Source organism: Centroberyx affinis, unplaced genomic scaffold (assembly GCF_046629955.1).
Source record: "Centroberyx affinis isolate AG114_WGS23_722 - 3 ecotype Tasmania unplaced genomic scaffold, CSIRO-AGI_Caff_v1 ptg004984l_1, whole genome shotgun sequence".
Classification (NCBI taxonomy): Eukaryota; Metazoa; Chordata; class Actinopteri; order Beryciformes; family Berycidae; genus Centroberyx; species Centroberyx affinis.
The window spans coordinates 16,337-43,305 of NW_027282452.1; the positions used below are offsets into that span (position 1 = coordinate 16,337).

The window sequence follows — 26,969 nt, forward strand, 5'->3', positions numbered from 1 at the left end:
AAATTTATGACTGATCTAATTGATGAAGATCAAACCGGTTTTATTGTAGGACGCCAAACACAAGACAGCATTAGGAGGAGTCTGCAAGTAATCAACTTGATACAAATGAAAAAAACTAGTGCTATTTTGACAAGTCTCGATGCTGAAAAGGCTTTTGATAGTGTGAATTGGAACTTCCTGTATCTAGTATTAGAGCAGTTCGGACTCAACAAAGACTCAATTAAATGCATTAAAACTATCAAAATCCTACAGCTAGAATAAAAATTAATGGTAATCTAACAGAAAGAATAATGCTGAAGAGGGGCACCCGTCAAGGATGTTGCTTGTACCCCCTCCTCTTTGCCTTATACATTGAGCCCTTAGCACAGGCTATACAACAGAGTGAGGAATTAAAAGGAATTAATATCAAGGGACAGAAACACAATCAGCTTATTTGCGGATGATATCATAATACACCTGGAGAGCCGCAATACAAGCTTTACCCAGCAGTCAAGTAAATGTGAATAAAACACAGATTTTGGCCTTTAACTATACTCCATCCCAAGAAATTAAGAGAACTTTCCAATTGAAATGGGATTCAAAAACTATAAAATATCTTGGTGTGATTTTAACAAAACAACTAACTCATCTTTATATAACAAACCATAATCAGATTCATTTTCAGATTAGCAGAGACATTGAGAGATGGTCAGCCTTGTCATTAGACTTAAGCTCAAGAATTGAAGTAATCAAAATGAACATTTTCCCTATGTTGTTGTATCTTTTTCAATCTCTTCCTATTAAGATTCCTCAAGAAAAGTTTAAAATTTGGGATAAGATGATCTCCAGATTTATATGGAATGGTAAAAAACCATGAATAAAATACTGTACATTACAACTGGGGGGTATGGTACTCCCAAACTTAAAAGACTATTATCATGCAGCACAACTCGGACCAGTAATCAAGTGGTGTGACAAAGACTGTAGTGCAAAGTGGAAAGATATTCAGATGACTGTAGCAAACATTGCAGTCCAGTCCCTAATTGGTAATACTAAACTAGTAAAGGCATTACAAGACTCAATAGAGCCAATAAGTTCCCACACACTGAATATTTGGTTTGATCTAATTAAACAGTACAAATTAGAAAGGGAAGTGAGATTGTTGGTTTGCTTATGATGATAGATTTAAACCAAGTTTGAGTGACCAAAACTTTAGAAATTGGGAGAGAAAGGGGATCACAGCAATGTGTACAATAATCAAGAATGAAAATATAAAGAGTTTTCAGGATTTGAAAGAGAGATATGGATTAGAAAATGAGGATTTCTCTAGATATTTACAGCTGAGGGATTATTTTATGAAGGAAATACAAAACTCAAAAACCTTGAATGGAGTGCTTGATGTAATGATGCAGACATACAGTGGGACAAGATTCAAGGCAAAGCTTCCTCTACTATGTACATTAAGGCTAAATGGGAGAGGGAACTGTACATTGACATTACAACGGAAGAATGGCTCAGCATGTGTTAAACACAACACACCACTACAAATTCAAGAACATGGAGGGAGTTTGGATGGAAAATCCTAACCCACTACTTCAATACACCAAAAATAAAGAGTAAACAAACTGGTTCACAACAATCATGTTGGCGGATATGTGGGAATAGAGAGGCAAACCACACACACATTTTTTGGGAATGTCATAAATTACACTCATTTTGGGAAAATGTGCATGTTACAATTAAAGACATTCTGGGATATGCAATACCTAAGGAATGCAAAGTTATGTACCTTGGAAATATAAATGATTGTGTCATTGACAATGATAGATATTTAACCAAGATATTATTGATCACAAGCAAGAAGGCAATAACAAGAAATTGGTATAAGACTGAACCCCCTACTATAGAACAATGGTTAGAAATTACAAGAGAGATTTATACAATGGAAAAACATAGCTATCTAGAGTGAGAGAAAATGTTTTTGCTAGTAAATGGAAGAAATGGATGATTTATGACACAGTGGAAAATGCTTACAGACTAACTGATATATAAATTTCAAGATACTGGATTTGTATACGCCCTTCTTCGATAATGGATACTTGTAACCATGGCTGTTTTGTTTTTGTTTTCTGTTTATTTTGTTTGCTTCTGTTTTCTTTTTCTATCTTTCTGGTTGTAAAAAAAGTCATAAGTCAACAAATCTCTGTCCTCTTTGGTAAAGTGAAACATCTGTTGTTCTGTTTCAGAGCTGAGCTCTGAGAACCTGCGGACCTGCTTCCAGATAGTTAATGCCTACATATACTTGTCTGCCACAGAGTTCCTGCAGGTGAGACACACACACACACACACACACACACCATGCACATCATGCACATACATCATGGTAACTGAGTCCCTGTGAATAACCACCACCTTGTGTATGACATTGTGTATTCATAGAGCTATGCTGAAGCCTTGTGTCGATCCTTCTGTGATCTACTCAAAGACATCACTAATGAGGGACAGGTCCAAGTGCTCAAGGTACAGTCACTCCATCCCCCTCTCACACCCATAACTATATTAATACTGTTTATTCTCCTCCTCCAGTTATCCTTCTCTATCTTTTTCTCTTCTCTTTCTTCTCTCTCACAGTACTCAGTTTTCATCTTTCACCCCCACCTCAGTGTTTCTAGAGCATGTTTGGCCTCCATAATGGTCTGCATGTATATTTAATGGTGAACTGGTTTCTGAGATCCAACTGAGATGGCAGTGGGCAGTAACTGTGGGTGGGTAATGGGGGGGAATAGAAGGATGAGAGGAGGCGCATTGGATTCAATAGGGATATTTTGGGGGCCTTTTTTTATTTTATTTTTTTATTTTGTCTTTTCTTTTTATTCTCTGTTTTCCTCTTTCTCTCCTCCTTTCTCACAACTTGTCAAAGCAGCTGTGAGAGAACTCACAGCTCAAAACTTTTCAACCAGTCACTTGTCGTATAGTGTAATAGTGCTGACGTATTGCCCACTGAATCACATACACTGATTCATACAGTTGCACAGACCCTTCAATTCAGATGAGAGTACTTCTTTATTTGACCCATACTGGTGGGTTTTTTTTTTGTTTAACTTGTCTGTGCAGGTGCAGTGACAAATAACCTTTCATTTGTCAAAATATTTCCCACTTGTCCACTTGTTATCCTGTGAGCATTATTTTTCCAGGAAATTCTAATAAATTCCAGGAGCTCCTCAGATTTCTGCACCGTGGGATCCACGGTTTAGCAGGGGGAGGGGCTAATAACAGAGTATGACTTTAAAAAGAGCCCTGCAGTTGTGATAGCTCTTTGTGATACGGTCAGAAAAAAGACCCCTCTGGCATCCTTGACGGCCTTTTGATATTGCCACCTTGCGTCTCTGAGGATCTCATAGAAGATTTGAAGTTCATCTGATTTCCATTGCATTAAGCTTTTCTGAATTTTCTTCTGATCTAGTCAAAGTAAGGCTTTAAACTTAGACTTTTTTGCATTAAATGTGCACCATGACTGAAGCAGCCATGGTGCCATCTGCTATTGACTGATCTTTGGTGCCAGGTGATGTCAGCACCCGTTGTACTCTATTGAATATGGCATCACCAAAGCACCAAAGATCAGCCAATAGCAGATGGCCAGGTCAGTACCCTACTTTTCACCATTAGGATTTCTTGAAAGGTGAGACATTATGCACACACACACACACACACACACAGTCAGAGGAAAGGAAAGAATTGTTTTGTGTCTACAGAAAATGCTCTCTTTTAACTCATCACTCTCCATGTCCATGTCAAGACGTGAACGTTGAAGTGAAGCATACCCCCACGGGAAACATGAAAGTCATCACAGCGGAGCTTATGCAGAGCTCTTTCATGCAAAGCTCTGGCTTATTTCAGCTTTCATCTGCAGCGGAACAACTCCCCCACATGTATGAACAGTATTTTCAATGTTCTGAAGTAGTTTCCTCTTATTACACCAATAGCTTTGAAATGCTTTCTGCTTTTACAACACAGTAACATATCTCTCACCACTTCCTGACAAAAGCCTGGTGTCAGAACAGAATCTGAAAATTAGCCACTGAAAGCACTGACGGCAATCCTGCAATTAGATCCATCATATCGATGCAGGCATTTTTTTAATTAACAAAACACTGGAGTTGATGGAAGTGAGAAAAAGTGCTCATAAAACACTGAATGCTGAAGGTGAAGTGTGTGTTTGGCTGACCTCTACAAAGTCCTGTGGAACAGCTAAAGACCTACATCAATCATCAAGTTGCAAAATGTCTTTATTTATTTATATTATTGAATCTTTATTTTTTTTTATTTGTTTTAGTTTTATGTATGGTTTAAGTTATGTTTGCAACACATACACAGCAAGACTGTAAATGTCACATGATTTAATGGTGTATGTGTGATTAAGTGTTTCTGCATTCATACCCCGGCGGAGTGTGTGCATGAATGCAAAATTCATAGTCACTGCTCCCCACAAGCTACAGTAAAACACTACACACTCTTTGGCCTATTATAATGAAGCTGTCTTTTGGCATGCATTGGAATAGTTAAAGAGACCTTGCTCTCCCTTGTGTTTATGCAAATGCAAAATAAAGCAGCACACGTTTTTGTTCTTGCTTTCATTGCTAGGGAAGAATCTGCTTCTGATGGCCTGCCCGTGTCATTATCCCACTTAATAAAAAACAAAACCTTATCTGGCTAGAGCTTGATTTAGGGGTCTCTGATTGTCCCCCTCTCACCACTATTTTCTGTCTTCTTTTGCTTCTGTTCGCTTGGTATCGATTGATTTTAGCCTTGTTATTATCTTCCGTTATACTCAGACTTGTAAGGATATGTGATTGTAAAATCATTGTTCAAAGTACAACGCAAAGTACAACGCAAGCAGTGCTATGCTTCCAAGTGATAAGCCTAAATGCAAAATGAAGTCTACGTTTGCAACCCTTTGTTATAGCCAGGGACATGTGATGCATTACGAGAAATGGAGCTCAGCTAGACTTCTTGCCAAGCTAGCATGAAAGAAAGGGACACTGTAGCCTGTGTGGAGTGTAGCCAAATGCTCCCTAGTCCCAAAATCAGTCCCCTTTTTTTGTGGGAACTATAGGTTTCTCAGGTTATGCTACCCAATTAGCCTATTATGACCACCTCCCACTGTGTCCCAATTCTCAACGTAGGAAATGTAGGTTTTTGAGTGGGCCTAAAAGTTTTTGATTCCACTGTCAGTGGTCCCTTGCCTTGGTTAGAATTTTTGTTTAATAGTAATAATGTATTGGATGGATGTTACCTAGTAAGAACTGTATGACAGAGATCTAAGTAGGCTAGGCGTCCATATCAACATTTTCAAGCTGGTTTAGAGGTTGGATAGGATTTCACTGCACGTCACCCAGCAAGATGTGGCTGAATCAGGTGCTTCTCAGGCATAGGACAATAAACTGAGAAAGGAGAGAAACTGGAGCACACCGATCAACTTGCAGCCTTTATTGTGCAAACAGATTAATGTTTCAACATCAACTCAACTGTCTGTCATCATCAGAATCAAAGTGGAAATGAGCATCAAACATACACATATATAGTCTCCTCCTGACAGGTGTGACATTCTCATTGGATAATTGATCAAAGGGAGGGGAATATATGAGCCACTTAATAATACTGACAGTACAGTATGAAAGGATATTTGACAACATGTTAGGCTTAGAGTATTCTGCTCAAATAGGACTTAAGTGAGACCCAAAGCAATAGATTTATTCTATCCCATCCAAGCCTGTCCCTTGTAATAATGTGTTTTTCTCATGTAGTCAGACATTGAGATGGCCAATATTTCCACTGACAGGCATTGGGATAGTAAAACATTGGCAAAATTTACATTTCCTCAGACTGTGGGCAGTGGTATTTGGCATGTTCTATTCACATTGCAAGAGGAAGATTAGTTAGTAAAGCATACAGAAGAGTATTTTAGCGAAACAGAAAAAGGTATGTAGTGCATGTTTTTGTATGTGTGTGCATGGGTGTCTGCACACATTTATCCCATCTGTCTCATCCCAGTTGTGTGGGCTCTTTGGTCAAGATCAAATGGTTTTCAACAAAGAGTGCCTAGTGCTTCTGAGGCTTGGATGGCTCAGTTTTTTGGATCGAGGTCATAAAATAGTTAAGAAAAGGACTGTTGCTGATTTGATTCCAATATGCATTATTTACACTACATTATAAACTTGTCTATGGACGAAGAAATGCCTGTAAGCAGATTTATTGTGCTAGATGGCCTTCTGTCCTCTCTGATATTGGTTGTTTGGATCAGGATTTTACAATGGGTGACACTGGATTGTAACCAGATTGATTCCTATTTGTATTATATGGGCTACCTCATTAATATATGCATTATTTTGTATTTTTAGTGCGGCAGTAGATGGACTGCCTTCTGTCTGTCCAGGCTCTTCAGCTTTGTGTGTGTCTTCTTCATCTCCTCTTATGTTCTTTCCCTATTATTTCATTTTTTTGTTATAGTTGCATTTGATAGATCCTATTCTACCATTTTCACCACGTTGTCTTGTGTTGTCATTTGGATTATTTTATCCAATCCAGTTGTCTTGGCTTGTCATCCTTGTTTGATTGTTTTGTTTAGATTGTATTGTTTGGGGTTTTTGGATTACGAAATTGCACCTCTTTTTTTATGCTTTTCATCATTTTTATTATGCCTCTTTGATTTATCACTGTGCAAATAAACCAGTGATTTTGATTTTTAATACCTTGGTCTGCCGATATCTGTGGATGCAATATGACTTAGACACAGCATCTGAGTACTTGTGTGGTCTACTTATCTACTGGACAATGAGCAAATTGTATGTAGGTAGGTCTCATTGCAGTGTGAGTATTTTTGTGTTGAAAAGATGTGTTTTATTCGCTTTTTGGGTTCAAATGTTGGAGCTTATTTTGGCCCTTGAGTGTGTATTGAGCAGCGCTACCGGCAAAGTGAAGCTACATAAAGCTCTACAGTGAAGTAAGTGATGAAATTTTTCATCATTTACAATTAATCATCATGATGGCAAAAACTGGGAAAATTAAGCCCAGGTTGAAAATAACCAGAATTATCCTTTAATTTGCAGTGGGGTAACTGTTGCAGGCATGGGGCCTCGAGGAGAGATGGGTGCTGTTATTTGCACCCCACTGAAAGACTTTAATTTTCTTTGATGTGAAATGCCAAGGGCACTGGGCACACTAATGCTTCACCAGGTGCTAGGATGATAGGAGCAAGAAAGAAGAGTGGAAAGTTGCTTGCTGATGGACTTGGGTAGCTTTGGAGGAGGGGAGCGGTGTAGAGGAGTGCAGGAGAAGTAGTCAAGGAGTTGGGTATGCTGCTGTGACGGAGGGTAAACTGGGACTAATGGATTAGATTACATAATCAAATTGCAAGAAGTAGTTACTGTAATCAACTCTGAATACATTTGGAAACTTATACACTCTCCTTAAAGTTACATTTTAAGGGATTATAAGGTAACACTTTATAATAACCATTATTAATAGTGAATTGGGATTTATTAATTATTATTTAACTAACAGTTAAGAAGTAATTGATAATAGTTCCTAAATTGTTCCCAAAACATCGTAAATGGTATAATGCACTTTTATTTTATTTTATTATTAATTGATGGCATGTTAATAAATCATTGAATCATTTACATATTATTTAAATCAGTGATTCTGTTAATGTGTTAGTAATTTGTTACTATCCCAGGTTTAAAGGGGCAATAAGTAAGCTTTTTACTGCACCATAGCACAAAATTATCATCATATATCTGGTGGGTTGAATGGGTGGCTTATCAATACCAGTGTTTCAATGATTACTTTCAAAACTCTGAGATAGATTAATTTTGGGTGACTGACATTGGGAAATCCTACCAGCGGCTGGAAAAGGCTGCACTGAAGGACAGCACTGAGGCGCTAATCACAGCAGCACAAGAGCAGGCACTTAGCACCAGGCCACCTCGGTGCAGGTGACCTGGTGCTAAGTGCCTGCTCTTGTGTATGGGCTGGACCCTCCCGAGTCTAAATGGGAGAGACCACAAATGGTGGTTGAGAATCATAGACCTAAGATCCTGTGGGACTTCCAGAACCAGACAGATAAACAAGTGCTGGCCAATAGGGCTGAGCGATATGGACCAAAAATCATATCTCTGTATTTTTAGGCTGAATGGCAATACACGATATATATCTCGGTATTTTCTACGAAGTGGGATAAATGTTCAGTTGTAAGTAGGGCTGGGCGATATGGACAAAATCAAATATCACAATATTTTTGACCAAATACCTCGATATCGATATTGCAACGATATTGTAGGGATGACTATTGGTGCTTTCACAAAATATTTACACAATGAGATTTTTGATAAATAATCATCAGTAATGTGGATATAATGACTAAGTGGGTAAAGGCAAATAATAGAACAGCTAGAACAGTCTGGTAAGTTCAGAAAATTATATCACTTTACTGTAATGCACCCTTTAAAACCAGGAAAAGACAACACTTATGCCATATCACGATATTAAGATATCCAAAATCTAAGATGATATCTTGTCTCATATCACGATATTGGTATAATATTGATATATTGCCCAGCCCTACTGGCCAACCAACCAGACATTGATAATGGACAAGGACCAGAAAACAGCAGTGGTGATAGATATAGCAGTCCCAAGTGAGAATAACATCAAGAAGAAGGAATATGAGAAGCTGGAGAAATACCAGGGGCTAAAAGAGGAACTAGAGAGGATGTGGGAAATGAAGGCAAAAGTGGTCCCAGTGGTGGTAGGAGCACTTGGGGCTATGAGTCCCAAGTTGGTTCCAGGAACCACATCCGAGATCTCCGTCCAGAACAGTGCAGTCCTAGGAACAGCTAAGATACTACATAGAATCCTCCAACTCCCAGGCCTCTGGTAGAGAATCCGAGATTGAGGAAGACACACAAACCACCCATATGGGTATGGGTGAAAGGAGAATATTTATATATATATTTATATATATATATATACTACATAACAGTCACTCTTGAATGCAGAAATACTTCAGCAACAGTGCAATCACTTGCTTTGTGCCACATGGATATGTCTTCTCCACTTTCCCAATCAGCACATAGCAGCCGGAAACATCCTGTCATTATTTCTCTTTTCATTGCGGTTCCAGCACTTTCTACTTTACCACTTAAGTTGCACTTAGCATCAAGCCATCAAACCATGGGTGTAACTGGAGAGAGACTAGAGGGGAAGAAATGGGGCAGGAGCATCTTTTCCATATTTCTCCATATTTCTCCTTTTTCTTGTCTTATGCTATTCTCAGATTTTCAATTAGTGTGTATGGGCGTGTATCGTGTGTGTCTTCCTGACAGCAGGCCGAGTGTGTGCGCTGTTTGAGAAGTTTATGTACGCAGAATGACCATTGGATCTTAGTGCTTTAGCTTGGTAAAGCTCAGTGGCATTAGTGCACATCTGGCTCCCTCTAATCCTTTATTCTGAGGAGAGGAGGACCAGCCCAGCAGACAACAACCCTGCCAACTTGCACAGCCAAGACACACAGCAGCTCATCACAAATGGGCACCCTGAGGACAAAAGGATCAGAGTAATCAGTATTTGTGTCGGAGGAAAGTTGCACACAGACAGACATGTTGACACCCACTTTGTCTTTCTCTGCCTCTTTCTCTCTCTCTCATGCTGTCTTTTCATTGCACCAGCTTGCTCCTTGCAGTTGGCTGTGTGCGCTGAGTGATCTATCATCCACGGATATGGTTACTGACCGTTGAGTTAAATTTTCCCCTTTGAAGCTTTAATGGGGGAAAAAGCCATTTGTTCTGAATGGGAATGTTACAATGTTAGAGCATCCGTGCGTTGGTAAGGTCAGGATTTATGTTTTGGTCTTTGATCATGGGAGGCTTAATGAGGAGGGAATGATCCTTTACTGCGTTAGATCCAGTCCCTGTACTTCTCAGATTAGTTTTCTTGGCCAATCGTCTTGTGTGGGGCGAAGACTCATCATGCATTAATGCACAACCACACACAGTCACACTCTCTCTCTTATCACATGCTGAGCCAAAGCTTTCACCATAGCTCAGTGGTTTTCAATCCTGGCCGTTGGGACCCAGAGCCTTGCTGGTTTTCATTCCAGCCAATGCAAGATTAATGCAATTAACTGTATTTAAACCTGCAATAAGCGATTTCAGACCCTATAACCAATCCTGAAACTAACATGTGCTATGTGGAGATTTCATTGAGACATGATATAAGCAAATATCCACACACGTGGGCGAGCTGTGTTGCTGTTTTCACCTCTTTCACCTCTAAAGCTTGTTGTCAAAATACGGACCGACTCAAAGCTCCTTCCGGCCCATGCAGTAGCTTTTCATTTATGTTTTTTTAAATAGCTTCTTCTTGTAATGGTGGAATCAATGAAGTGAGGGAGTAAACTTGTTAAAGCTTGCAACCCAGAGTTGTTGGACAGAGAACAGGCCGCTAGTCGGCGTGCACACGCCGCGTTGTTACTGTCACAACCAATGTCGTAATGACAACATTATGATATACATGCAAATAAAAAAATCAGTAACTGCACGTCTATAAAATGGCTTGGGTCAATTCACTTTTAATTTGATAACGTGAAAAAGGTTGGCTAAATACAAGCTGCCATTCATTTTCTAATGAACATTCATTCTCAGTTGTTTCAAAGTATGAATTAGAGCTGCACGATTTTTATTAATCTTGATTATATTGCTACGTATTTGATCATGATTATTATTCATGATTGTTAGTCTTGATGCTCTAAGGAACAAAAAAGATTCTACTTAAACATCTTATATCAACATCTCGACTGATTTCAACTACCACCAACACTGTAACCTAAATAACATTTTACAGTGTTGCTGTAGAAATTAAAATTGCGAAGCTCTAGTATGAATATGGCTATTTTTCTACCTCAATGTCTACTCACTGAATGTACCCAGCTCTCCTACATACAGCATATCTCACTTGCATGTCCCTATTCTGTTAATAAAGGCTAACAGTGGAAAGCCCTGAGTTCAGCTGTCTGTTTATCTCACACTAACACACAGTGGTGTCTCACAGCGTTAATTGGCTTGTTGGCTTCTCATCAGGAGTGACCTTTTCCTGAGAAAAAACACTGAGACTGTTGGATGCTTACTATAACATTCCTTCCTCTTTAAATTCCTCCTTGGAATATTTGCTGTCTGGTCATATTGTGTCTTGGGTTTTCGTTATGCTGTTTTACTTGAAGAGTTGATTTTCTAGTTCAGTCAAGTTTCTTTCCACACCAGCTTTAATGCCAGACAGACAGCTCAGATTTCTTGGGAAGTGAACACTTAAGGGAGTAACCTTGCCTGCAGCATAGGTTAGACACTCAGTTAAATGAAGGATTTTCTGCAGTCTTTTAGGTTCCCTCAAGGGAGCAACTCTCACCAACTCCCTCTTTTGTCCCTTTCTTTCTTCTCCCCACTATGTTATTTACTTCCTCACACTCTCTTTTCACTGACACCCCACCACCACCGTGTCCTCCCACACTTTTCTCCCTCTTTGCATCATCCCGATTCTCCCTGTCTGATCTTTTTCATCTCCTTTTGCCCACTCTTCTATCTTTCTCTTTTTCTGGCTGCCTCCCACACTTCCCCCTTCTTCTCTTCCTTCCTTTTCTCCTTCCTTCCATTTCCCCCACTCCTCTTTCCGACTCCAATCTCTCTCTTCCTCGATCTGTCTGTGTCTCTGCAGGTGGTGGAGATAGCTTTAAAGGTTAGCCCCATACTGGGAGCCCACATGTTCCAGCCTGTGCTGCCAGCTGTCTTCAGAGGTATTGTGGACGGTGAGGTGAGTTTAACATTTACATTTCACACGTTGAAGATCTGGACTGGGACTGTATAAACTGTTTTGGCAGCAGGAGAGAGGACACGTATGTAAAGATATACAGGAGGTTGTGTTACCTGTGTGACACACTTATCCCCTCACTCATTTTCCTTGTCGACTTCCGTATATTTAACCTTAAAACCTTTGCCGTTACCCTTCCACAACCTCCCATTAGAATACTCCCAGTTTCCATTAGAGGGTTTCCTATCCGATGTGTTCTTCCAATTTGTCCTTTCCTGTCACATAAAAGACATTTTCAGAGGGACTATATAATGGCATTTATTGATCATTCGGCTCAAACAAAGGCCATTGGCTGCCCTTCCAAGATTTTGCTGTGTCAAGGGCCTGTCTTCCCTCTCATCATCTTTAATGACCTATGCTTTATGTAAAAGCATTCATGTGTGTCTGCATCCGCCGGTGTGGGTTTGTGTTTACATATTTGTGTGTGTCTTCTTCAGAGATATCCAGTGGTAATGTCCACCTACCTAGGCATCATGGGCCGGGTCCTGCTCCAGAACTCCAGTTTCTTCTCCTCCCTGCTCACTCAGATGGCCTCTGAGTCTAACCAGGAGGTGAGACTCCGGTGACTTTCCTAACAAGGTTTTTTTCTTGGGAGTTTTTCCTCATATGCATTAAGGGTGTAAGGCTGGTGGAACTGGGTAGGTTAGGCTAGGCTATGCAGAATAGGTAGACTGTTATGTTTTGCTAAAATCTGCTTTTGCGTGTCTTGCTCTTCCCGATGCTTGTCCTGTATCATTCTGTTCTATGGTTGATTGTTTATCAGTTAGATCTAGTTAGGCTCATTCTCTGTAAAGTCCTTTGAGACACTTGTGATAAATGGCTGTATAAATAAACTAACTTGAACAAACAATTTGAATACTAGATTTCTACAGCACCCTTCAGATTCTTTGGGAGACAAAAACCACAAAGCCCCTGCCAAAGAGTGTCATATTGAAAGAGGCAGAAAGTAATTAGACAAGGAATTGCATGTGGCAACATTTTCAGGCCTTAAACTTTTGGAAATAGTTTGAATTCATCTTACTTTGACACTCAAAAAATGTGTTTTTAGCCAGACCCAGGGTGAGGCCGTTCAAGAAATTACCCATCTGATGTTGCTCCATCCACCATGCTAAGCTCTTCTCTTACTGACAGTACAGGACAAGTCCAGGTGATAGACAAACACGACAGAACAAGCAGAGGAAGTCAGTTTAATTGACCCTCGTCAGAATGTCATAACCTTATTTTTAAATATCCAATATAATCTGCTGTCAGTCATTATTTTATTGTACATAGTTAATGCCCATCTTCCTTGGTGTCTTTCTTTTGTTCTATTTTTCACTGTTGCCCCTCTCCTCTTTGTCTGTCCCTTCGTCTCCTCCTTCTCTCTCCTTCCCTCTGTCCCTCTTTCTCATCCATCCGTCTCTCCTCCATTCCTCTCTCTCTCTGTTCATCCCTCTCCTCTATCTTTCTCTTCCTCCATCCCTCTCTCCCCACCAGATGGACCAGTTGTTGGGCAGTGTGATAGAGATGTGGGTGGACCGCATGGACAACATCACCCAGCCTGAGAGAAGGAAGCTGTCGTCCCTGGCCCTGCTTTCCCTCCTACCATCTGACAACAGGTGAGAAACACTTATCAATCATTTCTTTATGTCTAGATGGCATTTTTAGGGGGTTGAATTTGGATAGCTTCCACCTTGTTAGCGCAAGTAATGAAGTGCATAGGGGAAAGTGAGGGGACAAAACTATCCATCCTGCCTTGTTCAGTTTGAACAAATAGCTCATTATTTATGTCCATGTAACACATAAGGGCCAGGAACATAGACAGTAAGGATGCAGTGAGACAGTTTCTCTGGTCTTTGAGTATACAGTCTCAGAATACGTCATTAAACTCTACATTATACAACACAAAATCAAGGGTTCCAGCAGTGCGTCCTGTACACCATGCGGCTTTCCAATAATAGCTGACGCTGTACCAAATCTTTGCCACCTGCACCGCAAATGTGCACATGCACATTTCATTTACACATCACATACACACACAGTGGGGCCCGGGGCTTTCTGGTGCGCTGTAAGTCTTAACAGGAGCTGCTATGGTTGGCTGGAGCGTGACGGTGAGAGAGACAACTTTATGCTACTCAGTATAGCGTGTGCATAGACACCTGCGCACACACGCATACACACACACAACCACATAAACACATTCAATGAGCTTTTATGTTTTCTCTCTTAACTCTGTCTCTCTCAGGAGTGTCTTTTTTTGGCCTGTTGTGTTAAATAACGACACTCATGCAAAGTAGTTCAGGAATTTGTTTAACCTGTGAATCATCAGGCACGAGGCTTCTCTCTCTGTGTCTCTGCTTGTGTCTGCATGCTTGTGTGTGTGTGTCTGTATTTTTGGGTATGTGAGTGTGTGCATTTGTGTTTGTGTAATGTGTTTGTTTATGGGTGTGTCTAGGGGAAAGTGTTGACCATAACCAATTCAGTACAGTGCATTGATTGAACAGAGTGGAGACACAGTCTGTGCCAGGATCAATAAAGGTCACTGTGGCTCCTCTCTATGTCAATGTAGATGCAGGCACATGCACATACACATACGGACACACACACACACAAGGCAGAGGACAGGCCCTTTTAGATAAAAACGTAAAGTCTGAAACCGTTTAATGTCTAAGTGTTTATTTTAAGGTAGTTGCACACCACACTACGAGATTTATACTACCACCAATTCAAGCTAAATTTTCAAGATAGGTGGACTCTGATGTTGAAAACAACCAGGGTTTATAAACTTGACCCATTTTTCTTCTTGGGAGACGATCGGAGGGGAGAATTCTTGGTTTGACCTCATATGAGCATCTATCACAAAAAGGCCGGCTCTTTAAAAGGTTGTGGACAAAATCTTACAGTATGTCAAAAGATGAACACTGCACATCATGGGATATATTGTCAAGTCAAGTTTACACATATAGCCCTTCATCACAAAGCAGGTCTCAAAGGACTTTACAGAGAACAAAGCTACCTAGACCTAACTAATCAACAGTCAGTCACAAAACAAAATGATTTAATACAGTATGCATATACAATATAACACCATTAAACTAAACAGAGCAGAAGATATAGAATAGCATGCTGAAAAGACATAACAAACCTACCATACCTACCATGGATGATTATGATTGAGAGCAATGGAAATGAGTCTGCCATGAGGTAAAGAATAGTCTTCTCTTGTGTCAGTCATTACAGATTAGGGTGTTTTGTTCACCTTAGTGTTCTTTCTGACAGGTGCGTAGGAGAATAAAGGCTGAGTACTAAACAAAAAAAATAGTCCTCCCTCGCCTTCACTTTACAGTTATAAGTGTTGGGGAGTCTTTTTCATGTTCTAAGTGAAACTCTTGAAAGTTGTTCAATGTGATTTGATGAAAAAAACTTTTTTATTGTGGCGATGCATGTTTTTATCAAGATTTTGGGAAGCTGAGTTTTCTGCAGTCCAGATTTGGCAATCATAGATGTAGACAGGCATGAAATCTTTTTGTACGCCCCCATCCTTAGTCTGCATCAGCAGTTGAATTTGATAGCCTTGGCTGGTTGTGTGCTGCATGACAAATCAACTGCTTCTTGTACACAATCACAACTAAAGTTGGAGGAGGTCCATATCTGCCCTATATCTTATATCATCTAAAGTATTTTGTAGAGGGGCTTTAAGATATTTACAACTTAAAGTTGATATTGTATATAAATAGTAGCCTGAGTTCTCAGTTGAAAAAAAAAATAGCCTTTACTGGCTGGGTCATCTGTATTGAATTTTGAACCTGAGGTAATAATTTTATTGATAAATGACTATATTTTTTGTTCCAAATGGATAAAAAAGTGTTTTGGAATAGAATGATGTATTTAGAAATCAACAATCGCAAGTGAAAGAAAGTTAACTTTGATGTCACATTTATTTCGATCTTTGAAAATTAGGTCTTGGGCCAATGAATTGCCTCCAAATACCATCACATGAATTGAGAAAAGAATATATGAGATGAGAAATCGTTTAGCACCACAAATTAGCTGTTATGTGTAGCAGACAGGAGATAAGAGCTTGTATTTAGGGAATAATATAGTCTAAATATGTGATAAAATGGGGCTGTGCGATAAGGACTTCCTATCACTTGATATTCTATCAGTATTTACACACTTAAACCACTGCCTGCCACTCTTATTTTAACATATTGTATGGTTGGGATGTTAATTTTCTCATCAGTGGCTCACTTTAATATTATCAGGAAAAATTATAATGACAAAGTTAATGGCTAGTTTATTTCTGGACAGTCTCAGAATACGAAATGAGAACCTTTGGTAAAGTCTAGACCAGATAGGTGTTTCGTTTTTATTCACACAAGATAGGACTCAGGGGCCTCATTACAGAAAAAAAAATCCCAAATTCTTGTCTATCCTATCTTAAGTTTCAATCTTATTTTGCTGTCACTTCTGTAATGACCATCCAGGACTCCATGCCGTTGATCTGTATTGTGTGAGTTGGTTGTATTTAGTTATTACAGGTTTTCTATGTAGAACCCTCACAAAGTGATGCAGGTTTTATTGTTTCTGAGTTTGTCCCTGGTACCAAGAGTGGTTGATGTAGATTTTTCACCAAATTATTTACCAAAAATTAACATATAAGATATGTCACTAATATGACCTTAACTACACTTAGTCTGTGCTTCAGAGTTGAGTTAAGTCATTGCCATGGAGGTATAACGCCAAAACTGCACAAGTCATTATTCAGACCTCAGTTGTATCTTAGCACCTTTTGGGCTAAGAGTGTGCATGGAGGGGGTTTTTCCAACATACAGGTGTGTTCCTAGATGTTCCTTATTCAGACTTGAGATTAAATTATTTTGTGATGCACAATACCTGGCGGTGGAACAAAAGTCTAATAGTAAGCCCTAATCTAAAGTGGGCTGTACTTTATTACATTTGGATATGAATTTAGTTGACTCATAACTAAAATTAATTAAAAATAAATAAAATCTATCTTTGATTCAACTGATATTCTTAGGATGTATAAATAACACACCATCCATGCTCTCAAACACCATCAATTATTATACTGATCCAGCACACTCCAAAACAGTCACTGGATTTCACTCTGGGTTCTGGATCTACGTATACTATATACTTAAAATATAGTACCAATGTAAAATAGTTTTTTTGAGTTGAAATTCTGAAATTGGGAATTATTCATCTACATAGGCTTAGAAATTTTAGAACTTTGTCTCATGGATGTTCAACATTTATTAAGCAAGAATTTACAATGACTATATACAATACCATTTACAGTCAGACATTTTCATGCTCGGTGGGCTTATTTTTAGAGATTTTAAAAAACCTTGAAGATCGATTATTGGTGAGGGTCTGAAGATGAAGAAAAAGAAAACTGCAAATAGATTTAACTGTATGGAACCAAAACAACAACCCGGCAAAACTAACGCTGCATTAGCTGAAGTGAAGGACATAACCAATGATGTTTGGTGGTAACATTAGAGTTTAGCTACTTTAAGCTGTTTTGAATATCACAGCCAAAAAGTAAAACAATTTACCACAAACTCCTGTGCTGAAGTGCTACACAGATGTGCGTTGCTTCGCTTGGTGATGACCGTAGGCATATTCCACATCGTCAGACTACATCTCTGATAAATATTCCACACATCTCGAACAACCATCAGCTGTGGCGTGGGTTGCACGACAGACTGGAACAAGCTTAATCTTGTGTCTGTTAAGAGTGCATGTGGGAAGGCGAGGGGAGGTGCCGTACTACTGAGCTGTGTGTGAAAACTGAATGTCTAGACAACAGAGTTTGACCATCGCATTGGCCATGCAGGTTAATGTGAGGCCTGGGCAGGATAGCTGGTACCTTGGTGGGGTGCCAAGGTAATAACATTACATGGTACTCTTCACTCATGGTACTCTTCACAGGTACATGTGAAACATATTGCAAACTCAAGTACCACCAAAAAATGGCATCCTCACGTGAAAGTGGTAGGCTTAATTTGTGGAGTGTGTATGACAGATAAGCATGCCGATGGACACTGCTAATTTTTCTGCAACAAGATATATGGCGTTGTTGTCACATTTGGCTATCGCAAATTTTTAATAAAAGATTAACAAGGTGAGCTAAATAAAAGATCTGAGGGCATAGTTTTGACATCATTTCCCTAATGACAAGGTTAATAATGGCCATAGTATCAGTCATAGGAGCACCTCCATGTTAGTGTTGTGAGGATTTTATTGTTATAGACGAGACAATTCAATTATATGATTGAGTACAGACCTCTAGAGGTTGGGAGTAAAGTCGGGTGCCAATTTTTGTAGAGTCAAAGTATTTAATCCAGTCTAGCTATACTGTCATTGATGATCCCTTCACCCTTTCTGTCACAATATGTCATGGACTCATTATGAGCATGACCTGCTCATAGCCTCTGTGAAGTATTGCTTTCTTCCCTTATCAGATTATTCTTTATTGGATTTCTCATCTATTTATTTATGGTTTTGTTTTGTTTTGTTTTGTTTTGTTTTGTTCTGTTCTGTTCTGTTCTGTTCCTTGAATCCATTAATGCCCCCTATTTCCCTTAAAGTTTGAAAGTTAAAATGAACTTTGGAAAATTTGATATCCAAGTAGGCTACACTTTGTGCAATCTAAGGGCTCTAGAATGGTTCATTCTGTATTTAATATGCACAGGCATGAGGTCATTTTCATGGAAGACTGCTTCGGTCATCAGAACCCTTCATTCAGCCTTTTTGCAGTGTCAGTCCATTGTCGCTGATAGTTTGCTCTTCATCGCCATAGCCTTTATTGAGAATTGTCAATTCTATACAAGAACAAGGACCCTATTAAATGAGTAGGCACATCTTTATTAGCCTAGATTCTGCTCTGCTTACATTTTCTCTTATCACGCTCATGCCAATATCAATTATTAGTTAATACATAATGTCCAGAGCATTTAGATGCGCTCAGTGTGTCTGGGGTGAGTTTTGATTGTTTTTTAAATTTAATTCAAACTTTAGATTTGCTTTGCTGACTTGTGCTTTTGTTCGGAAATGAAGCTTTTGAGCCGTGCATGTACAATAAAACAAAGCCATGCAGCCCATACAAAATAGTATTTATTGTGTGCTTGTGTGTGTTCCTTCATGCGCTTGTCTGTGTGTGACTTTTGAATTGAATTCTAAGTAGCAAATCAGACTGTTATTCATTTTTAAGTTATACAGTTCCTGGCCTTTTATTTCCTTTTTGTTTATTTTACATTTACACTTCATTTTTTTTTTTTATTATGCTCAAGTTTTTGAATTCTTATTGTCTGTCTGAATTTTCAGCCTATAAGCATTCAGCATTAGCCTACTTATCAAAAACACTTAAGTCATGTAAACAAGAAGTAATGTAAGAACAAAGAGAAAGTGATTCCTTTCCTTTCTGATTAGGTTTCATCGACAGATTATCTGTCAACCCAACACTGAAAATGTCTGACTCCCGGATTATAATAATTTGATTTCTTGAACACACCTAATCTCTGTGGGGCAGCACCTCACATTTGAAAATTTCATCTTGTGTGCAGTCATCCCAGGTCACTCTCCCCAGCCTCTCTGCAGCCTCCTTTTTTTTTTGGGGGGGAGTGAGGGTGACACACAAACAAAGGCACTTCATTTCGATCAGAACTTTGTTGCTGTCTCTGGTCTCTCCTTGCACTCGGCCCGTCAGCTTTCAGATCATGTTCCCACTTAGATTGATTTGAATGGCAGGCACGAACAGGGAGCACTAGTCAGCCATTAGAAAGTAATCACTGGAGAGGTGTTGGCTGGATAGAATTAGAATTGACAGACACGTTTAAATGTGTGATAAGGGATCTTTAATACAACGCCTGCATCCAGCGGTTGCCATGGCTGCCAGGTCGAGAGTATTATCAGGAAATTGGTGGGCAGAGGTGTGCAGTGATGCGTTTTACACACCAAGGGTATCGGTATTAAAATGTTACTTTACACATGACAGATAGTAGCAAACATATCAGAGATTCGGCTCCGTGTTTCATTTCATTTCATTTCATTTTCTCTCGACTCAATCTAAAAAACATTCGGTGTATTCGGCTTATCCTTTTTGTTTCTCATGTGTACTGATACTGTGATATGCTGTTTTGTGTGTGTGTGTGTGTGTGTGTGTGTGTGTGTGTGTGTGTGTGTGTTCACAGTACAAGCAGTTGGAGAAATATTAATTTCCTCTCATACCAGAGAAAGAAAAAGGAATGTGTTGTACATTCATAAGTTGTGCAGGGAGAACCCCTTTTGCTGTGGCTTAGTTTTCACATTATTTCTATTGTGATGGCAGCATTTCTGGCAATATTTGTGGGAGCGTACATCAACAATGCACATGGAAAAAGCCACCCACACATAAGAGATAGCGATAAGTCTATGTTTGTATGTCTGTCATGCATTGATTCTCCATTCTTCCAGACTTCATGCTGGCTGAACTGTATGCAGTGTTGCCCGGGGTCTACCTACCCAGCCAAGTACTGGGTTTGACAGAACCTTTGAAGCATCAGTGCCCACACCCACACACTCACTCTATTTCTATTATTTTTCCACCCCATCTTTTTATTCTTCTTATTGACATGGACCAACCCACTCCCTTTCCAGTCCTTTCAAAGAATGACTCAAATAATTCATCAATGACTGGTGCTTGTCTCCAAGCATGGGTGGGTGTTGCGAGATGGCATATTTTAAGGACCTCGGGTTCAATAGGCAAGACTCGTCTCTACAGTACTACTTCTCTCTGGAAGACTCATAGCTGCCACAGAAAAACTGGAGACTCGGTAGATGTGATTCCTTTTTTGCAAGCCTGTGTGTAAAGACAGCAAGGCGGGAAGATGTAAGCACACATACCACAGCAGAATGTTGGTACACAGCGTTCACAACTGGAAAATTACCCTGATTTTCTTACATGTTAGCTTAGTGTGATGGGATGATATTTTTGTAAGACCCTGAAAATGGAAATGCTTTTAATGCACTATTACACATGGTGGTCTGGGCTTTTATTCAGCTCTCCCATCTCTTGCTCACATCATATTGGGGTAAAAATATTCTTCCCCACACCCCGCTCTGTATGAAGGTGAATGTGAATATTAATTGCAAAAGCCAAAGGTGAATAGATGAGGGTGAAATGCATAAAAAAATTGGTGCAATTTGGGTGTGTGTGCTGCAATGTGAGCTGATGGATGGCACAGATGCTCTTTGCTCGGGACCCCCATATGTCTCTTTGACGGCCACTCTATTGCTTTCAATACTGCCTGGATTTAAGATAGGCCGCGACTCTCTGATGTGATTTTGCCCTTTTGACAACCATCTGACAACCAGCTTGATTCTTTGCTTCTTTGCCCACTCTCCCATCTCTCCCTCTCTGTCTATCTCTTTCAATAACAAACACACACACACACACACACACTACTATTGTAATTAGTGATCTCACTCTTAATGTCTCCATGTTGTCTGTGTGTTATCAGTGTGCTCCAGGACAAGTTCTGTGGCATCATCAACATCTGTGTGGAGGCGCTGCATGACGTGATGACAGAAGACCCCGACACAGGCACTTTCAAAGAGTAAGTTGGCATGTTGTCTTTCAGAGAGCCTGGTTAAAGAAAGAGTAGAAACCGATGAAAAACATAAGTATAAATATCACTAAAGCATACAATTGAAACCTTGACAATCCTCATTCTTTTCAACAGTATAGGTAATGAAGTGTATGAAGTTTGTGATTTTGACAAAGCTCATGTGTGATGAATGAAGACAGCTGTCTTGCTTTTAGTGTGCAACTTTCAAGCAGTGTAGCTGAAGATGAGGAGTTCAAACATAAAATGATCAAACCCAAACCTCTGAAACAAAGTTTGAGTTGATAAGACGAAAGCAATCCTGTAGCTGAGGATCATGGAGACGGGGCTGAGGGATGCTGAGTTGCAGTGTTTGATAGTACACCTTTTGCTGGCTCTGCCAATCTGAGGAGAGTAATGGTGTGTGAAATGGCCTGGAGGACACTGGCTCACTCTGGGAGGAGACGTTGACCGTTGTCCCCTCCCCACTCCCCACCCCTTGACTCCGCTCTGCCACACCACTCTTCCCCCTGGCTGTCGATTCCAGGAGCTTGGCTCTCATGTCCTAGCAGATGTTCACACAGTTACCCCTTTTCTCTGCTATATCACAAACATGTCCTGCACCCTCTCAAGATGGCCCAGGGTGAAATAAGCTGAAAAGTTGGGTGTAAAAGTTGGTGTAACATGTTTTTTACATTTGCTGTCGATAAGTTGAGTTGTTTGGATTTTCTGTGGTGCTTCATGACAGACTGAAATGTTTATTGAGGGAAATGAGTTTTCTCTAAGTTTTTTTCACTGTTTGTAAATGCAATCAACTGAGACAGACAGCAGTGGGTGTTGTTGTAATCGTGCTGGCTGTGTTTAGGAATTAAGTAAAGTTCCAAAGTAACACTGCAGCATTTCTTTTATTCCTCTGTTGTTGTAAGTTGTTTGGAATCATTCTTGTGTGGCATGCAATGAGAATGAAAGTGTTTGCTGCCACCATGGACAAATTCGACAAAGTGCCATGCCAATTGGCAAGCCAATTCAGATAGTACTTCAGTGTTATTGTGGAAATTCAGTCACTTGTCAACATATTTTTTCAGCTCTGAAGCTAGGCTCAGTGTAAATCTATGTTTATTTGTATGCAGCCTGTAATTACTACATAGTTGCATACATTGTACACACATTACGGATACATTATATAATCCGTATTTGTTTGTCTAGATGGTTTAAAGGTATCTAGCGTGGAACACCATCAAGTGTTGTTTGCATAGGTAGAAATATTCTTTCTCTTTCAGACTCATAGTTAAAGTCTATAGACAGACTTTGGACAGAGCACAAAGGCTTGTTGTGTTTCCTCTCTGCATGCAGATGAACCAATATGAATATCAGGCAGTGCTGTGTTCAAAAGTGCCAGAGGTTTCAGCCATTCTGTGTGTGGGTGTGTCTGTCTCTGTCTGTCTTTCTGTGGTGTAAGAACACACAGATGTCTGTGCCTGTGAACACACACATACTTGTCGTCTATGCTGCCTAGTCTGAAATTGTCTCCTACTGTGCAGGTTTGTGTGGGGTTATTAATATTGAGTTGAATGTTATTGTGTTTGCAGCTGCATGCTGATGAGCCATTTTGAGGAGCCCAAACTGAGCGACGATGAGGAGCCACCTACCGAGCAGGACAAGAGGAAGAAACTGGTGAGTCAAACACAGCACGCGCGCGCATGCACACACACACACACACACACACAAAAGCACACACTATTACAAATCAAATTTTTGCAATCACCAAAACCCTTTTTTCTCGTTTTCTGTCTTCATTTTAGGTTTTAGACTAATTGCTTCTGTTATGTAATGTGTGTGTCTCTACCCTGATCGTCTAATCACAAGCATAGTTCTTGTTGGTTCCTTGCGATGTCATTTACACTACACTGGCAACTTATGCATCAGAACAAGAATTTAACACTCAATACAAATTAAGCCCATTATTTTGAGCCCAGAAAAGCTTATTGGCTCCAGTAAGCTGCTGTAGAGACGAAGGCGGTTGCCTCCCACACTCATTACCTAGGTACAGATTTAGAGCCACTCCCCCCCCATCCCCCCTCCACCCCACCCCTTCCAAGTTTTATGTCCCTTTCCTTTCCTCTTTCTTTCAGCCCTCCCTTCTTCTCCTCGCCGGCCTTCCTCTCCTCTGCCCTTTTTCCACTTTTCCTCTCACCTTCCCTCTCATTCCCACACATCTCTCCATCCCTTCCCCTCTCCCTCCCCCCTTCCTTCCGTCCTCTTTCTCCTTCCCTTCTCCTCCCTATCTGTTGTCCTCTATAATGTATGGTAGTGTGCTGAGAGTCAGTGTGGGTAATCATGGATGTTGTTGAATATCTGCAAGTGGCCCTCTACGGGGGGATGTGTGCTAATTAAACAGTACAGTGGTGTGTGTATAAGAACATGCATTCCTATGCTACTCCGGCCCACACTGCGCAGGCTCATTATATATGTTCATTTGATTGTAATGTTGGTGTCTGTGTCAGTGTGTGTGTGTGATTTGCTGCATGTGTGAGCGCATGGACTTGGAGCTCAACAATAGTGAGGGTGCAATGTATATAAATTTGATTTCGCCCATGTGTTTGAATCAAAAAATACAGCGATATTTATTTTCTGGTGTGACTTTATGTGGCTGCTTCTGTTTGTGTGTGTGTGTCTGTAGTGTGTGTGTGTGTGTGTTTGTGTTTGCTGGGCAGTATCCCAGAGCACTTATCACCTCAGCCCAGACCCTGACTTTTTGCTCCAGGGAATAGAGAAGAGGAGGCTATTGGTCGCACCTCTCTCTGCCCCTTAATGTGTGTCTGTGTGTGCGTGAGTCCATGCGTGAGTTTTCTATTTGAAGAGAAAGTTAATGAGGAAAGAGACCCGTGACATTCTCGAACATTTATTGGCTCCAGTTTGGCTCTCTTATATCTGCTCTCCTTGGCTGGTGTGTGTGTGTCCGTGCATGAGTGTTTGTGCATACGCATGTGTGTGTGTGTGTGTGTGTGTGTGTCTGTGTGTGTGTGTGTGTGTGCTTGTCTGTAAGAGTTGGCGAGAGACAGAGGGCAGTGTTTTTTCTCGCACAGTCTCTTGATAAACAGTCGTCTCCAACTGTCTGACTATGTTCTGCATCCACTCCTCGCTTTGGTGATGACACTTGGCCTCATTTATCACACAGAATACAGGCACATTTGTGCAAAAAGCATTTTAATAAATGCTTTGAGAAGTGTTTTTCGGCTCCGAGTTACAATGTACCCAGCTTTTTAAAAAAATATTTGGCATGCATTTCACTTGTGTAAGTCTTAGCCCAGTATTTCGTCATCTTGCAGCCTTTTTTAGTTGAGAAATAAAAAACAGTGATTATATCTGTAGTCCTCTAACCCCAGACAAGGAGAACACAGACTCACTGGCCACTAGAAAGCATCCCTTTCAATCTAATGGTATTCTCAATATTAAGTTTGTTTGGGACATTGAAGGGAGACTGTTGTGAGTAAATCTATGGCTCGGTCTCACAACGAAAGTAGAGAATATGCTTAAAAATTCTCTTTGCTCACCACTGTGACATTTTCCTAATCCCTGTGAACATAATTTTGTTGTCCCCTTCACAGTCACATCCCTCCAGTGAAAACAGGCGTAAACATTACATTGATGGAGGAAAAACCTTTTACATTTTGGCCCCTGTTAGCTGCCATACCCTTAGTGAAGGGTGCGTGCTCTCAGTGGGTCCTGCTGAAAAAGAGTCACTGGGAGGACAGGATAAGAGAGAGGGATGAAGGAAGTGAAGAATGGCAACCAGACAAACAACTGAACCTTAGGGCTGGTTGTAGCTGTTGGTAGTAAATATGTTACCGTGGTGATAGCATACCTTTTTGTTTAGCTTAGATGAGGGAAACATATCCGCCTCTACAGGCAGTGTGAATGAATGATTTAGCATGCTGCGGACTTACTTGCCCGCTGTAATTGGATGAGTTATTAGAGTAACTGTGTTTGTGTCTGTGAGAGAGAACGGACACTATGCTAATTGTGTGATATTTCTCTGATGCTGTGTATATACAGTATATGAAGGAATTATTTGGACTAAATTAATTAAATAAATATTATACATGTACATAAAAAAAAATTGAATTGTGAAATGTCATAAATATAAATGTCATGATTAAATATATCTATTGACTTAATGCATCAAAGTTAGACAGCTGAATAATTGTGTTTATGCATTATGTTGACATGTGGCAATGCATGGAGAGATGAAACAGTCATGCCGTAGATGGATAAGTTGCCAGCTAACTGTAAATTGATGGTTTCCGAAACTTGTCCTGGGTTACTTTGGGAAGCAGAAAGTGGCTATTTCATGAATTTTCAAGCCACATGGCACATAATGCTCAATTGATTCAGCAAAAATGTCAAAAGAAGGACATACAGGGCGAGTAGTGTACTGTTACAGCTCCTAAATTGCAGAAGTTCCTGCAGGTTTGTAAATACAGCAGCATCAATGTCATAGTCAGAGAGGGCTGATGTCATTGCAATTGCTTCGGAGAAGCGATATACATAAATAGATTAATAGATAAATAAATAAATGTTATATATTTAATTGTCTGTTTATGTATTTATTTATTAATACATGTATTTATTTATGATAACATTTCACTATTTAATTATTTAAATTTGCCGTTGCTGAATATTCCTCCATATAAATACTTGGTCCTGTACGTATGACTCAAGGTAATGCTCCATAGAGCATTCGTCAGCTTAACATAACTGATTATGTGTCACAGCTGCTACAATTGGTAGGCTGTTTATCATCAGACGATAAAAATGTATAAATAGTAAAATAAATATATAGTGACCATATATTTAGCTAAAAGACAGTAGTAACCTTTCACTAAGTGATGACTCACGACCTGTGTGTTTCTCTTTATGTAGATTGACACTGCTTTTTTATATTTCTCCAGTTATTTATAAACGCAGTTGCAGTGTAAATCATTTTCATAATACATTTTTTAGGCCACGGAAGGACTCCGACTTAGTCATGGAAAGTCACGGAAAAGTCATAGAATTTTCTATCAGGGCCGTGGTGGAGCCCTACGTTATGGAACCAGGGGAACAGGAGGAGGGTGTACTTGTTGCCTGAGGTGATAATGTTTCAACTCATCAAAGATGTTTCAGCCTTGTCCTCCCCCTGAACCTTGTTAGACAGCCACACTTAATTTCACGCAATCACTCTATCTTAAAACACTAGGAAAGAAGCTTAGGAAATTGCTCAAATAACACAGATCCCCCCACAGTAGTTTTGTAATAGTTGCTCTCTTTATGGCTGTATGGGGGATAATAAATCTCTCTGGTCTTATCATTAGGTCTCCATAATGGTTTTCATTATCAAAAGAACTCAAACAAAACCAGGAAGTTGATCTGTCTACAGTATATGGCGCAGCAGTGGCAATATCAAACAAGATAGTGTATGCTGATACAGAAAAGCAACAATGT

General features: G+C 39.9%; 1 protein-coding gene across 1 annotated transcript in view; it reads left to right on the forward strand.

Moving 5' to 3' along the window:
* Window positions 1–2,225: 2,225 nt before the first annotated feature.
* LOC139666402 (importin-11-like) overlaps window positions 2,226–26,969 on the forward strand; it is a gene marked incomplete at its 5' end in the record, with an annotated part of 61,144 nt that continues 36,400 nt past the window's right edge. The window contains 7 exons of the mRNA XM_071545605.1: window positions 2,226–2,305; window positions 2,419–2,499; window positions 11,743–11,838; window positions 12,333–12,446; window positions 13,372–13,493; window positions 21,402–21,497; window positions 23,075–23,159. Of these exons, the coding sequence (XP_071401706.1) occupies window positions 2,226–2,305; window positions 2,419–2,499; window positions 11,743–11,838; window positions 12,333–12,446; window positions 13,372–13,493; window positions 21,402–21,497; window positions 23,075–23,159 (674 nt within the window). The remainder of the gene's footprint in view (window positions 2,306–2,418; window positions 2,500–11,742; window positions 11,839–12,332; window positions 12,447–13,371; window positions 13,494–21,401; window positions 21,498–23,074; window positions 23,160–26,969) is intronic.